At 45.7% G+C, this 13,801-nt stretch overlaps 2 protein-coding genes across 2 annotated transcripts in view; both read right to left on the bottom strand.

The window, feature by feature from the left end:
* The window catches only part of LOC144111276 (transmembrane protease serine 9-like), a 29,963-nt gene extending 20,257 nt beyond the window's left edge, over positions 1-9,706 (bottom strand). Inside the window, exons 1-2 of the mRNA XM_077644511.1 lie at positions 8,560-9,706; positions 7,780-7,970 (exon numbers count right to left, since the gene is read on the bottom strand). Of these exons, the coding sequence (XP_077500637.1) occupies positions 7,780-7,970; positions 8,560-8,599 (231 nt within the window). The 5' untranslated portion in view covers positions 8,600-9,706. The remainder of the gene's footprint in view (positions 1-7,779; positions 7,971-8,559) is intronic.
* A 1,175-nt stretch (positions 9,707-10,881) lies between these two features.
* Positions 10,882-13,642, bottom strand: LOC144111278 (uncharacterized). Its single transcript, XM_077644514.1, has one exon. The coding sequence runs from the start codon at positions 13,477-13,479 to the stop codon at positions 12,838-12,840; it is 642 nt and encodes a 213-aa protein (XP_077500640.1). The 5' UTR covers positions 13,480-13,642; the 3' UTR covers positions 10,882-12,837.
* Positions 13,643-13,801: the final 159 nt, after the last annotated feature.

Here is a 13,801-nt window from a genome sequence, read left to right as displayed (position 1 = left end):
CCCAATCTGTCGACAGCAGTCGCCAGTTTAGCCAGTCAATGCACAGACGATAAGTTTTGGCCCAAGCAGCATTGTCCAATGATTGGACACGACCTGGAATCAAAACGGCTTCCAATGAGTGTGCTAAAAATTTGCTCGGACACCATGCGCAAGTCGGTGAAAACTGGAGGCTCATTGGACTGCATGATAGGAACAAGCTAGGATAAGCTTGGACAGTGTGCACACGTCATGCATGGTTCATTCGACGATTAGCTGACCACTGGAGTGAATGATAGATTCAAGCTAGAGTTAAGCGTGGACAGTGTCGTTCGTCCGCACACGTCATGCATGGTTTATTCGCGTTTTTTACGCCGACTTCTGGTTTTCACGTCCCGTCTGCACCGCTCGTCACTCTGTGACTGTAGTCAGAGCGGTCCGCACGCATCTGACAACGGCAACCTAGAACGGCCGGTACGTCTGGCTGCAAGGCAAACTTCGCTATAGGTGAGTAAGAAATGTATACCGTACTTTACTACGCGACTCGCGTCATGAAGCAGTGAATTGAACGAATGTACTCCTAGTGTGCACAGTCTCGAGGGAAATGATTAGCACTAGTGATGTGCAACCGGAGCGGCTGATGTGATGCTCTGCGGTGCGGTTACGAACGCGCCGATAACAAAAAGGGCAGATATGTTCGCAAAGCACGACGCCGCGCCAGCCTCACGGTGCGATTTTCGCTGTTATGGTGACGTCATTTTGCTAACCTTTTTTTACTCGCGACTGTACGCGTGAACAGGCGAAGCGTTGGTCCCTTGCTGCTGACGCTGGCAAGGTAATGGTGTCATGGGTTTTGGTTTCAGTTTATCGGATTGAATTTGCTCGTCTGCGTGTACGTGTTATTGGCTATTAATTGTCACATGGTTATCACCAGTCAGGAGGTAACTAAGTAAACATACACGGCATATTTCCGGCGGCAACTTCTTCATAGGAAGACTTCGGCGACTGCTTTTTTTCTACGCCGTCGACGAGGTCCAGGCCGCCGCTAAGTAAGCCGCGTCCACCTGAGCACTCAACGCAACGAGATGCGAGTGAATTCGTCATCACCGGCACTCTTAGGCGCATGAAGTGCGTTGTTGTCAAAATGGGCGATATCATGCTTTTGAGACGCCTCGACGGCCTCGAGTTCAGCCGGTCAAGGAGGTCGCTAAACCTAGCGAACTTACGCAGTTACAAAGATGTGAGGAATTGAACAATATAGGCAAAGACCAGGCGGATTGTTAACATAAAAGATGAGAAAAACAGAATGCACCAATTCATGTTTTCAAGTGCATTCATTCAAGACTGCTTTCAGAGTCGCCGCATTGCGTCTCCCCTGAAGAAGTCGTATGGATGCTGCCGCCATTTTGTTCCATCTGTTAGTGCGCAGACGAGGGGTAATATTCAGAAACTCAATGAAGGAGTACCGTTGGACGCCATCTTCTGTAACCTGCAACCGCGAAGACCGGGAGGCCGCCAACTGTCATGTTCAGTATTGCTTGGGGAAGGAAGAGAGCCGTTGGTCAACATTTTCGTTATCAGTGATGAGGAAGGCCAGGATGCGACTTTTCTGATATGACTTCTTCGAATGGGAATTGTTGAAACTAAACTTTTTAAAAACAAACAGGTCGAATTCTTAGGAGGGAGCTGTATCTCTTGTTGTATGTCTATTCCGGCCTAGTGAGGTTGGCCATCGTCATGTGGACCGATGAGTTTTCACCAGGACGGCAAAATTTAGGAGCACTCCATTATCTGATATCATTCGATTTGGACGAGGGTCCATGTTCATAGGGACGCCCATGAACAGATTCCATGGGGACGCTGAGGTAACCGACAATTCATCCAAAGCTTGGTGGTATTGAATGAGCTCCAAGTTCAAAGTAACATTTTGTCGTCATGTGATGGCCTGTGCCTAGAAAGAAAAAATATTCTCGAGAGTGCCATGAATTTTTGGGGACATCAGTTTCATAACTAAAATCACGATGCTGCTCTGGCAGCATTTACTGCATCAATTCACTTGGGCCAGGACAATGTTGAGCTTGTGCTTCTTCACCCCCCCCCCCCCCCTCCCCAGAAAACAGAGAGGGGGCTCGGGCAATTGCTGGCGTACCTTAAAGGGGCTCTAATAACTTTGCAGTATGCCTGGGATGTTAAAGCACGCCGCTTCACGAATATTGTCCAGCAAGAATTTTTTTAATGCGCTTTTGTAGAAGCTGAGTTATCTGTAGTAAAAATTTAAATTTCAGCGTGCTCGCGCCTTTCCCTCTCCTCTCGTCATTTTTTAACCCGCTGGAAGGTCGGCGCTCCTCTGCCGGCCCCACCTCCGGGGGTGGAGCTTCCTGACCTGCCGGAGCTACGCGACTTATTTAATAAGGGAGTAATTACTAATTGACATCCATCCAAGCGACTTATTGGCCGCGGCCATGGTAGCTGCCTGGCATCTGAAAGAATCTAACCATAGCCATCTCTCAACTTGTATAAGCAGGTGCGAGTGACGGAGGAGTGTGCGAGCATGAAAAAAATCGCCGGGAAGGGCTTGCTGGCTGTCCCCCCCCCCCTCCCCCCCCCCCCCCTCCCTGAACAACGTCACGCGAAAGAGGCCTACATAGAAGCGCCGCGCAGCACGTTTCGAGGCTACGCGCGATGCACGGGTGTTGCAAATGAGGCCAGGAAGGTATACAATGGTTAACCCAAAAGGAAACATTTGACAGAAGTCTGTCTGGTGGGGAAATTTAATTTAGTAGAATTATTGCAGTTCTCGGTATACAGAAAGCCAACCCACACGGGACGGCACCTTCATTTCAATTCGAACCATCCCACTCCCTACAAGGCATGTGTCATCACATCTTTATTGAAGAGAGCCGACACCATATGTTATTCACACGAAGAAAAAAGAAACGAAATAAACCGAATAGTCTCCGATCTCCAAAAAAATGGGTACCCCAGTTCATTCATCCGACTCGTCAGCCAAAAAGAAAAAAGAAAAAACAAACAGCTCTATTTCTTCCTCAAGCACAAGACAGAAGTGGAAACGCGTGTGCATCCCATACCTGAAAGGCGTGAGCGGTACGCTGGCTCGCATTCGCGGTAAAGAAGGGGTGCCAACAACGCACAAACCGACTACCACCATCCGACGCCTTCTCTCCCGCCCCAAAGGCAGTCACCCGAAAGAAAGGGCCCAAGGCGTTGTATACAAAATCCCCTGCTCGGTCTGCCCGGCCTCGTACGTAGGGGAAACGAAGAACTTCGCGAAAAGAATGAGGCTACGCAAAGCAGACGTCGGACAAATGAACCGTCAGCGCAGCCCTGTGGCCGAACACTGCGAGGCACGCGACCACAGAATTGACTTTGACGGCACTATTGTACTGGAAACCGAAGCTAACCAGCGCAGGAGGATTCTACTCAAGTCGTGGCACATCCAACAGACACGGAAGAATGTTAATCGCTCCCTGGGGACGCTTCCCTCTTCTGACATCCATGGTTTGCGACCACTGACCCTGAAGTATTCAACACGAGGGCTTAAAAAAGCCAAGCTGCGCCTCGTCCGTAGACACACCATGAAGAAGTAACCGAGCCGGTCCAGAAACGTCGTGTTTTTCAAAAATTAACTTGGTTGGCATCAGTCACACTTCTACTAAAAAAAAATGGTTAACCCCGCCTATTCGAAGAAGTCGGAGTGGGGGATGACAGCGACGATAATGCGATGGGTTCCGCAATGACGTGACACTCTTTTGATTGCCGCGGGGCAAGCAAAGGAGTGGCATTTTGCGACATGCTTCCGAACGCACTTTTTATCTGTACGTTGACCGTGCATGCAGTCTACGCCTTGTGCTGCGCTTGCGGTTGTGTTTCCGTCGAGATGATGTGCTAGTGCCTTCGTTGAAGCGGATTGTGGATTACGCTCCTACCAGGATATGCCTAAAGTTCTGCGTGCCCAACTGCCGGATTAAACGCAAATCGGAGCCCAAAAGCCACGTTTTCAAGTTTGCCCAGGATGAAGAACAGAACCCCTGGGTTAGGGCTAAACCACAAGCAAATTTCGTTGTGTCGCCGCACTCCGAGGTAAGATGTTTGGAACGTCTTCAAATAATAGTCTCCTCTGAAAATAGGATAGACTTAGCGCTGCATTATAGAAAAGTGTCTGTAAACCAGGAAGCTTGTTACAATTGTACACACTAAACAATTTCTCACCCTTTAGGGTGTAAATCACCTGTCCCCAGACGAACACCCTTTTCCAATTGTTCAGTGCTAAAAAATGGTGCAGAGATCAGCACTTTTAAGGAAGGGTGACTTAATGATACTTTAGACGATGTAATGGTTGCGCCCTCATTAAAGGATACTATTTTTCCATAGCACCTCTACGAATGCATATTGGAAGGGTGCTCCACGTTGATCTACCCATGAAGCAAAAGCCTTGGACTGATGCACGCCCTCTGAACTTTCATGCTGTGCACCCTTCCTGAAGGGTGCTGATCTCTGCACCCTTTTCAGCACCCAAATGGGTGTTCGTCTGGGGACCGCTGATTTGCACCCTTAAGGGTGAGAATTTGTTTAGTGTGTAAGCAGCGAATGCAGCACTTCAATAGCTATTTAAACAGAACTGAACTTCCCTCTAGGTTTGCGAACTTCACTTGATTGAGGCCGACACCGTGCGAGAGGCCTCCCACATCGACGAGCTTACAGAGAGCATCACAGCTGCACAGCTTTCGCACAGGGACAATCCCAACAAAGTTTCCAGAATGCTCGTCTGATCTTTTCTAAGCCATGCACCTCAAGGGATGCCCCCGACCCGAAGCGAACGCATCTTGAGTCTAATAATAATTAATAATAATAATTGGTTTTTGGGAAAAGGAAATGGCGCAGTATCTGTCTCATCGTTGGACACCTGAACCGCGCCGTAAGGGAAGGGATAAAGGAGGGAGTGAAAGAAGAAAGGAAGGAAGAGGTGCCGTAGTGGAGGGCTCCGGAATAATTTCGACCACCTTGGGATCTTTAACGTGCACTGACATCGCACAGCACACGGGCGCCTTAGCGTTTTTCCTCCATAAACGCAGCCGCCGCGGTCGGGTTCGAACCCTGGAACTCCGGATCAGTAGTCGAGCGCCCTAACCACTGAGCCACCGCGGCGGGTATCATCTTGAGTCTGCTGATTTGAAAAAAGCGCTTGAAGAGACTGCCGAAGCATCCCACAAAGCGCAGGAAGTGAATAAGATTCTAAACTTGACAGAATATATGTAACCGGCAGGATACATTCTGGCATATTATCTAAGGTAATGAACGCCTTATTTACTGCACATATTGAAGCTCCAGGCATCAAATATCCAGTTGGAGCAAAAACTGACTTTAGCATTAGAGTTTACTTTGTAAAGACGCCGATAATGAAAATGGGCACCAATTTCCACATTCCATTTGTAGCAAAACAGCAAGAATTAAGCGGTGAAGCTACTTGTGAGCATTGAGAACAGCTGCGTCGACCTGTCGAAATCCCAAATCCGCAAACGAAGACATCTGCTTGCTATGTTGTAGTTAGGCGGACGGAAGAAGCGTAGATATTTGTCTTTAAAGTAAAATTATAATAAATGCATGTCCCCAGAAAAACTACATACACAGCTGTGAAGCTAATCGAGTGTGTTTCATTTCTCATTATAGCTGCGCTCCTTAAAAATGTGGTTACAGAAATAAGTAAGGTAAAGCTTTAAAACAGAGGTAAATTTATTTAATGTAATGTACAAAGATAACGTTTACTGAGAAAGACGAGAACGCGACAGAGTTGCTGATATTAGTACCTATAAATGTCGCGTAAAGTGACTGCTCTTTATTCTAGCGTTTAGAAGAAGAAAAAGTGTGTATTGATAAATGGAAGCTTATTTCTGCTAGGTGATCCTAGCCGCGATTCCACCAACTCCACCGTAATTGGCGGCGACTGTGGGCCTCTTTTCGTGACGTCACGGGAGTACTCGGGCCTTGGAAGGGCTGACCAACATTCGCGCGTGATTTTGGGTTCTCTGCTACGACTACTGATCCGGAGTTCCCGGGTTCGAACCCGACCGCGGCGGCTGCGTTTTTATGGAGGAAAAACGCTCAGGCGCCCGTGTGCTGTGCGATGTCAGTGCACGTTAAAGATCCCCAGGTGGTCGAAATTATTCCGGAGCCCTCCACTACGGCACCTATTCTTCCTTTCTTCTTTCACTCCCTCCTTTATCCCTTCCTTTACGGCGCGGTTCAGGTGTCCAACGATATATGAGACAGATACTGCGCCATTTCCTTTCCCCCAAAACCAATTATTATTATTATTATGTTGGGGAAAGGAAATGGCGCAGGATCTGTCTCACATCTCGGCGGACACCTGAACCGCGCCGTAAAGGAAGGGATAAAGGAGGGACTGAGAGAAGGAAGAGGTGCCGTAGTGGAGGGCTCCGGAATAATTTCGGCCACCTGGGATCTTTAACATGCACTAGGTGACATTGCACAGCACACGGGCTCATTTGCGTTTCGCCTCCATCGAAACGTGGACGCCGCGGTCGGGTTCGAACCCGGGTACTCCGGATCAGTAGCCGAGCACTCTAGCCACCGCGGCGCGTAGGCGAGCCCTTTCTGGCGACTTTTTGATGCTCGCACCCTTCTCCGTCGCACGCTCCTGCGTAACCACTGCAGAGGTGGCTATTAGTTAGGTTCTTTCAGACGTCAGGCAGGCACAGGCTCGACCAGTAAACCACGTAGCTCCGGCGGGTCAGAAAGCTCCGCCCCCGGCGGTGTGGCTGGCGAAGGAGCGCCGACCATTCAGCGTGCAAAAAGTGATGACAGGTGAAAAGCTCTAAGACGCTAAAATTCAAATTTTGACTGCAGATAACTAAATTTTACTAAGCACATTAAATTATCCATGCTGGAGGATATTCACGAACCAGAGTCCTTTAACATCCCACGCATACCACAACTTTATTACAGTCCCTCTCAGAGCCCCTTTAAAGCCAATTCAAGGTAAGTGAAAAGTAGAAAACATAGAACCAAAATTTGGTGTCTATATGTATATCCCTTTAATTGAAGCTAATCGCCAATTAATGGTATCGCACTCTCGCAGTTGCCGAGTCTGATGATCAGCACAGTTACATCACCAATTTTTACATAAGTTGCGTATGCTGTTTGCGAACCACCAGTATCAGGAATATAACGTTTTAGCTACACTGCTCCAAGGTGTCCCAAGAAATATTCATCTTCAGTTGTCACACCTATGGACTACGTGTGATCGGGTAAAAAATGGGGTGTCCCACGGAGGCCCAAACATCCATTGTAGGGTGACCAGTGATTTCCGTCAAGTGTTAAATGCCGTGCGGTAGCTGACAGGCAACACCAAGCAAATTTTTTACAGCGCTAGTTTTGTACATCAAAGGCTCCTGCTTTCATAGCAACACACCTTTGCATTCCTCGTATATGCCCCATTTATAACCATAGCAAAATCCTACTGAAGAATCTGCGTCTGTCCCTTGGTGCCAATTTTCCGAAAACAGCACATAGAGACACCAGCAACACCCTAAGCCACTTTTACATTAACTGCAACAACTATGGGAAGCATGTTATAGCATTCTAGCATCTCAAATTCAAGTTTATTTGACTCACATTCGTAACGTCGCAAATCTCGAACCCATGTTTCTTGAAACAAGCAAGTGAGGTGTATGGAAACTGATCAACTAACACTAAAGTTGAAAGGCTACGAGTGGTGCACGAGTGACCAAGTGCAAGCTATCGCCTAATTTCTAACCACCTTACCTTTCCGGGAGGCGTACGCAGCGTCCACACACAAAATGCGCCTGCGGGATACCTTGCAATGCCATCGAAGTTCGGGCTCACGATGTATGTAGGGTCATTGTCAACAACATCAGGCCTGAGGGCATCCTTGCAAGCCCTGTCCCATTCAGAAATCGCAGGAAGGTTGAAGCTGCGGGTAAACACCTGGACAGCTGAACAGCAAGGATGGGAAGCACGAAAGGTAAAAATTGTTTTAAAACAGCTTCATTTGCCTTGGTGCCATCTTTTCTCGTGTTTATTCCCATTTTGAAAGAGGAGCACATTTTATAAACATGGGTGTAAACGGCAGGAAAAGCTTGCTTCCATTTCACTTCTTTGCAATAACCTTAGCAGATGACATGCAAAATTACTGCTTATATAACATCAAGATAGACAGATCAGAAGCTCTGCATATGAAGGAAGAGTCAGGCAGCCACTTCAGCAATCGCTGAAAGAAGGCACACACAAATCAAATGCCTCAGTGAAATTCATTTATACATGCTCACGTATTCACCGTACATAAAGACTTTGAAATTGTGACTGCAATACTTCAACATGTCTAAAATATCAGAACACATATAACTACTGTAATATGATATGAACGTGCCATGTAGTGACAGTAGTGCAGACCAAGTGCTTTCTTCCGAGTTTGCATGACATTCTGAACAAGATTTTCTGGAGAACAACTGCAGCTAGTACACTAACGTTAATGATTAACCAGGCCCAACTACTGAATGAAAGAAGTAACCAAGTACCACCCACCGGAGCACAAAACTGTGACGGCTAATGTGAGGAGTTTCATCGCCCAAGTGAGGTAGCCTCATTGCACCTCTTGTAAAGGAGAGCATGCTGTTGTCACTCTTATCTTATCAGGGTCGAAATTCATTGTCCGACCGACGTAATGAGACAGGGGTTTGAGTGATAACCGAGATAAGAAACAATGAATGTAAATAATCGGGCCAATTACATGTTTTATGCAACATTTACTGCAATTAGCGTCATCAACGGCAGCTAAATGCCTTAAGGGATTTTAGAAAATATTTGAGGTCCAAATCTCTTTTGTGGGAAATGCAACAGGGGGACAGAGGTGAGATGACTTGTCCAGTCTACTTTCTTTCAGTGGGCCCACCTGTGGCTGTGCCTGAGTAAGCTAGCAAAAATTTGTATTTCAGTAAAACACTATGACGAGATCTGTAAGCAAAGTCTACCTCCACATGACGAAAAAATAAAGACGGGATGTTATAGACACTATAAATGGCCACAAATTCCCAGACCCTGATTGCATGAATTTTCAGTTTCAGTGCCAGCAGCTCAAAGAAAGGAGCAAAATCTGATTTGACAGTACAGAGTGGATACAGGTAACAGACACAGACAAGTAATATAATATAAATGCAGACTGTATATACCCAATCTGCAACAAAAATGCATGCTACTAGCACTGACAGCTGTGCTGTCTTATTCCCCAAACAAGCATATTCCAGGGCTGCTCCCAGCCAGAGACTGGCAATGACATTCAGCACCGAGCACAACCATGGGCCATTCTGGGCAAGTTGGTGGCCATACTTTAGCATTTGCCATACGTCCCTAGTACTGCAGCACCACTTGTCAAATACTGCACAGTTCAGACAGACAAGTATTATCAGCTAAACAAAGAGAACTGTATGGTTAACTGTCTCATTCACACTCAAAATTTCACGCAGGGGTGGCTTCTTGAAGTGGAAACTCTCTATAAACTATGCAATAGAAGTGCATTATCAAAGTTCTGAATCTCCAGCATTTCACTGCCGCTAATCTGAACATTTAAATATAAGAGCCGGTAGGTTTACTAAGACAAATATTACTGCATAAGTAACATTAGCTAATCCCAATAACTTCCAAATATCTAAAAACAAGTAACACATGCATTTAGGCATATACAAAAGGTCAATAACAATATCTGAAATGATTTCCTCATTTGCTGATTTAGCAGCATGTGCACTGTTATCTAAATTGTTTCTGGTCACAGAGCCAGCTTTTGCAGCGAGTGATCTCACAGCAGGCACATAGGCACCTCTGACAGATGACACACTTTGCTTAGAGAAACGTTCTTTTGCGACTACAATCAAATATTATAACATTGATACAGTCTGTATCGTACAGGCATTATAGGGTTGAAGCCCCATTTGGGTGAAGCATGCATCTTTTTTTACAAAATAAACTAAAGTGTTGTTTCATCTGGAGCAGTGCCAGACCAATGAGTGCAACTTCTTAGCCATTGGAATGGTGGCGCCATCTATAACTAGGAGCCAGAAACTAGCGCTGCAAGTCTTTGTGGTTAATTACCCAAGCAAAATGTGTCAGCCACTACTACCTCTGCTATAAAATCCTGCTTTGTTGGTGCAGTTTCATGGCATGCTATGGCTACTTGGACTTATCTTGTGAGGAAGAAGATGACTACCATTCCAAATCACAGTATGAGCACCCACCCCTAGATGCCACTTTTACATAAAACCCCAGTGTAAGCCTGGAGTTCGATCAAGAGAACGAATTGTAGTTGTCTCTCACAGCAGGCAAAATTGAGCACAATGCAAAATTATATGGAAGCGGTTGCTGCATGTTTCACTTACATCAAGATATCACATAAAGAGTGATATAACATTAACCCTTTTCTTATAATGTCATTTTTTGCATAAATCTTTAAATGTTGCTAAGAATAATAACAATATCATAGTAACAAGTTTCTAGCAGCTAAGAATCAAGAAGCATACTACACACAAAGGCAAGTAACAGAATCTACCATGTGAACATGAAACAAACTGCTGCTACTTTGCAAATACTAAATTGCTAGACAAATGATTAGAAAAGTGTTTGGAAACGAAGCTCTTTGATGAACTAATACTAATTACATGAAAATGTAGTCATCTCCAGTATAAGTTAAAACATCAACTTTCTGAACATAATGCCCAGGTAGAGTATTTTGTCAACAGTGTCAATGATTACTAGCAAAAATGCTAAATCGGAAGTCCTTCACCATTGATCAGAACAACTGTTCGGTAGGAATAAACCATGACCAAAATGCTTGAAAGCATTTCCAGCTAAGAGATGTCGCTCCAAACAATGTTTATTTCACTGAGCATAAATTAACAGAGCCGAGCCCAGGATATGATGCAGGAATTGACAATACATGTTACAAGCAAGCAAGTTCGTCAAGTATTACTTGCAGCACTGTATATCTGATGTAGAGTTAGCTACTGCGTGTAAGAAAAGGGGTGACGGTCATTTTTTGCTAGATATCTAGACAGTAGAATAAATTCACATTGTACAAAAAACATAAAAGCTGGCAATTTCATAAAAAATTTTCCAGAAAGTAATAACATCCACATAGCCAAACATGTATGACTGACCAAGATGGACTATTCCTTTCTCAAGAAAAACCAACGAGTGATGCAGACTTATTTACACAACGCTACAAAAGTTGTTCCTAAACATAGTAAACACAGTAAATATGTACAGTTCGGCTTAAAAAGAGCACAAAACAGGCTATTGCAGTCATTGGAACATAATGCTTCAAACATGCACTGAAGGATTCCAGCCATTACAAGTGTAGCTGAAGTGTCAACACAAAACATTATAGTGCACAATACACAATTGATGCTAGGGTTCAGCTTACATTTTAACAATGCAACTGTTATCATAATGCTGTGCTTTCCAAGACACACTCCTGAAACTGGTGCCAATCAAAGGACTTATTACAAATGTATTTAATAAAGTAAAATAATTGAATTATTATTAAAACAATCTCATTATATCAAGTCTTCACGTATGACCTCTACCTCATGTGTAGCTAGTAACCAAAATTTTCATGCATGCCTCTTAGCAAACATGATGTGAAAAGCCAGTGCTAAAAAGCAACTTGCGTGGTGACAGATTTTCCACTGCCTTTTTTCTAAAAAACTTCACGCAGCTGCCGACCTAATCTGAGAAGGGGAAACTAATAGAATACAACAAACTGCTTGGCCAACTGAACACTGCTTTATTTGCTGCATGTCTTTCAGAAAAACTGGGCAATTGAACAAATGAAACAGCGTCGAAGAACCACTTCCTTACATCGCTGCAGTAAAAGAAATGTCACGCAACTTATATTATTACTTCTCAACAAAAAGTGCTAGAACACACAGGCACATGCCTGCCAGAGAGCACAACCCTTCGTAGATGGTGATGAGTGGTCGATGACCATCACCATCAAGATAAAATATCAAGATAAAAGTGGGGCCAGACTCAGCTGTACCAAATTTTCCACGAAGCAAAACACAGCACTGAGGGTGATTCGCGTTATGGCTGCTATGGAAACAGTATGCATTCAAAGAGGCAAGATTAAATTAATGGCAGATATTTTCCTATCTGTTTGGCATGCAAAGGAAGCAATTTCCCAGAGCAGTTTCACGCAGTAATTACATCCATTTAGAGTGTCTCATATTTCATACCTTACAAAAGCGTGATGGCTTACTGTTTTTATATAAATTACGTTCTCAGCACTTGTATGCAGAAAAGCATATCAAATTGCATGCTTCAGTTCTGGCGGTATGCCTGAGGACGAAATCTGCATAAAGAATTGTAACGTGGAGGTCTTTTTAACACTCTACTATAAAGCTGCAGTATGAAGAAAGAGACCTCGTGATTACCTTGATGTTTATTTTTACATGTAGATAATGTCATGGTGGGTGATGTGTATGCCGTTTGCGGAAACGAGCTTCATTCAATAGTAAAACATAGCTGCACTGCTTTTTCCCTGCCTTTAGCCTCCGCAGACGAAATGCTTGAATCGCAATACACACGTCTAGAGACAATAAAATTAGCAATGACGTTCGTGTATCTGCACCGAGTGCTCCTGATGGGATTCAACACAACAATACCAGTCTTCCCCTTTGAGGAAATGAACTTCGCATCAGAGAGCTTCAAAATGGGATGAAGACTGAACACAGATCCAAGGATCGCATCTTCTCTTTCGCCAGTTCACCTAGTCACAGCATTTCACGCAACAACAGCGCGGACGCGCCCACTTTACGGCTTGAACTTGACGAGCGGTATGCTTTTGGACGACAGACACCGGTCGCACACCCACTCTGCGTAGACCTCCTGCGTGAGTAGATGGAAGGCCGCGTCCGTGAGACCCGTGCAGATTCTGTGGAACCAAAAGTTGCAGCCGCTCTCGCACAAGATGGCCTGGTCGTTGTCGTGCACCTCCTTGTGGCACACGCCGCATGGGTAGATTGGGGGAGCGTTCGGGTTCTGCGGGTTGAACACCATCGGCTGGTCGGGTGGGTACACCTTGCCAGAGGACATGGGCATGGGCTTGGGGTGCATCGCGGACGGGGGCATGCCCACGGGCGGTCCCGTGGGCATCTGGGGTTGGGTGACGCTTGGCGGCTGGTGTAGCATGGCGTGCTGCGGGGGCCGCCGGTGCAAGTTCTGTTGGGAAGTGACGCTGTCGTCGAAGGGATTCGAAGCGACGATCGTCTCTCCGTACCCTGTCATCGGTGGAGGCGGCACAAGGTCCGGTATCGAAGGACTTGCCTGCGCCGGCGTGCGACGTTTCTTGGTGGACGGGCTCTCCGGTTGTAGCTTCATGTCGCCCGCACCGACGCCCGGGCCGTCGAGGTCGGCGTCCTTGAATTTGTTCGCCCCCTTGCGCTCCCGAGGCATTCTGAAGCCTTTGCCGCTTTGAGACTTCGTCCACCGGGGTCAACGCATCACAGCGAGATCAGTGAGGGGCAAAACCGGCAAAGAAAAAAGGGGGCAACCGCACGGCGACAAACACGACCGGTTGACGCCAAAACCGCTGGACGCGTTGTTTTAGGCTCGACTTGGACTTGTACAGCACTTTTCTGGCTAAATCCGTTCGTGCGTTTTAATATATAAAACAAATTAATTTAACCATAAAAAACTAAATTAGGTAAATTTTTCAATTGCTACTTTATTACAATTATATATGAGTTAATCACTGCGCAAAAAAAAACCAACTGCC

This window comes from Amblyomma americanum, chromosome 11, assembly GCF_052857255.1.
Source record: "Amblyomma americanum isolate KBUSLIRL-KWMA chromosome 11, ASM5285725v1, whole genome shotgun sequence".
In the NCBI taxonomy this organism is placed as follows: Eukaryota; Metazoa; Arthropoda; class Arachnida; order Ixodida; family Ixodidae; genus Amblyomma; species Amblyomma americanum.
Note: the sequence above shows the minus strand (reverse complement) of the source record. Positions and strands in the feature narration are given on the sequence as shown.

What these genes read in the sequence shown, in the direction of transcription:
- LOC144111278 (XM_077644514.1), bottom strand. Translation starts at nt 13,479, where the DNA reads ATGCCTCGGGAGCGCAAGGGGGCGAACAAATTCAAGGACGCCGACCTC.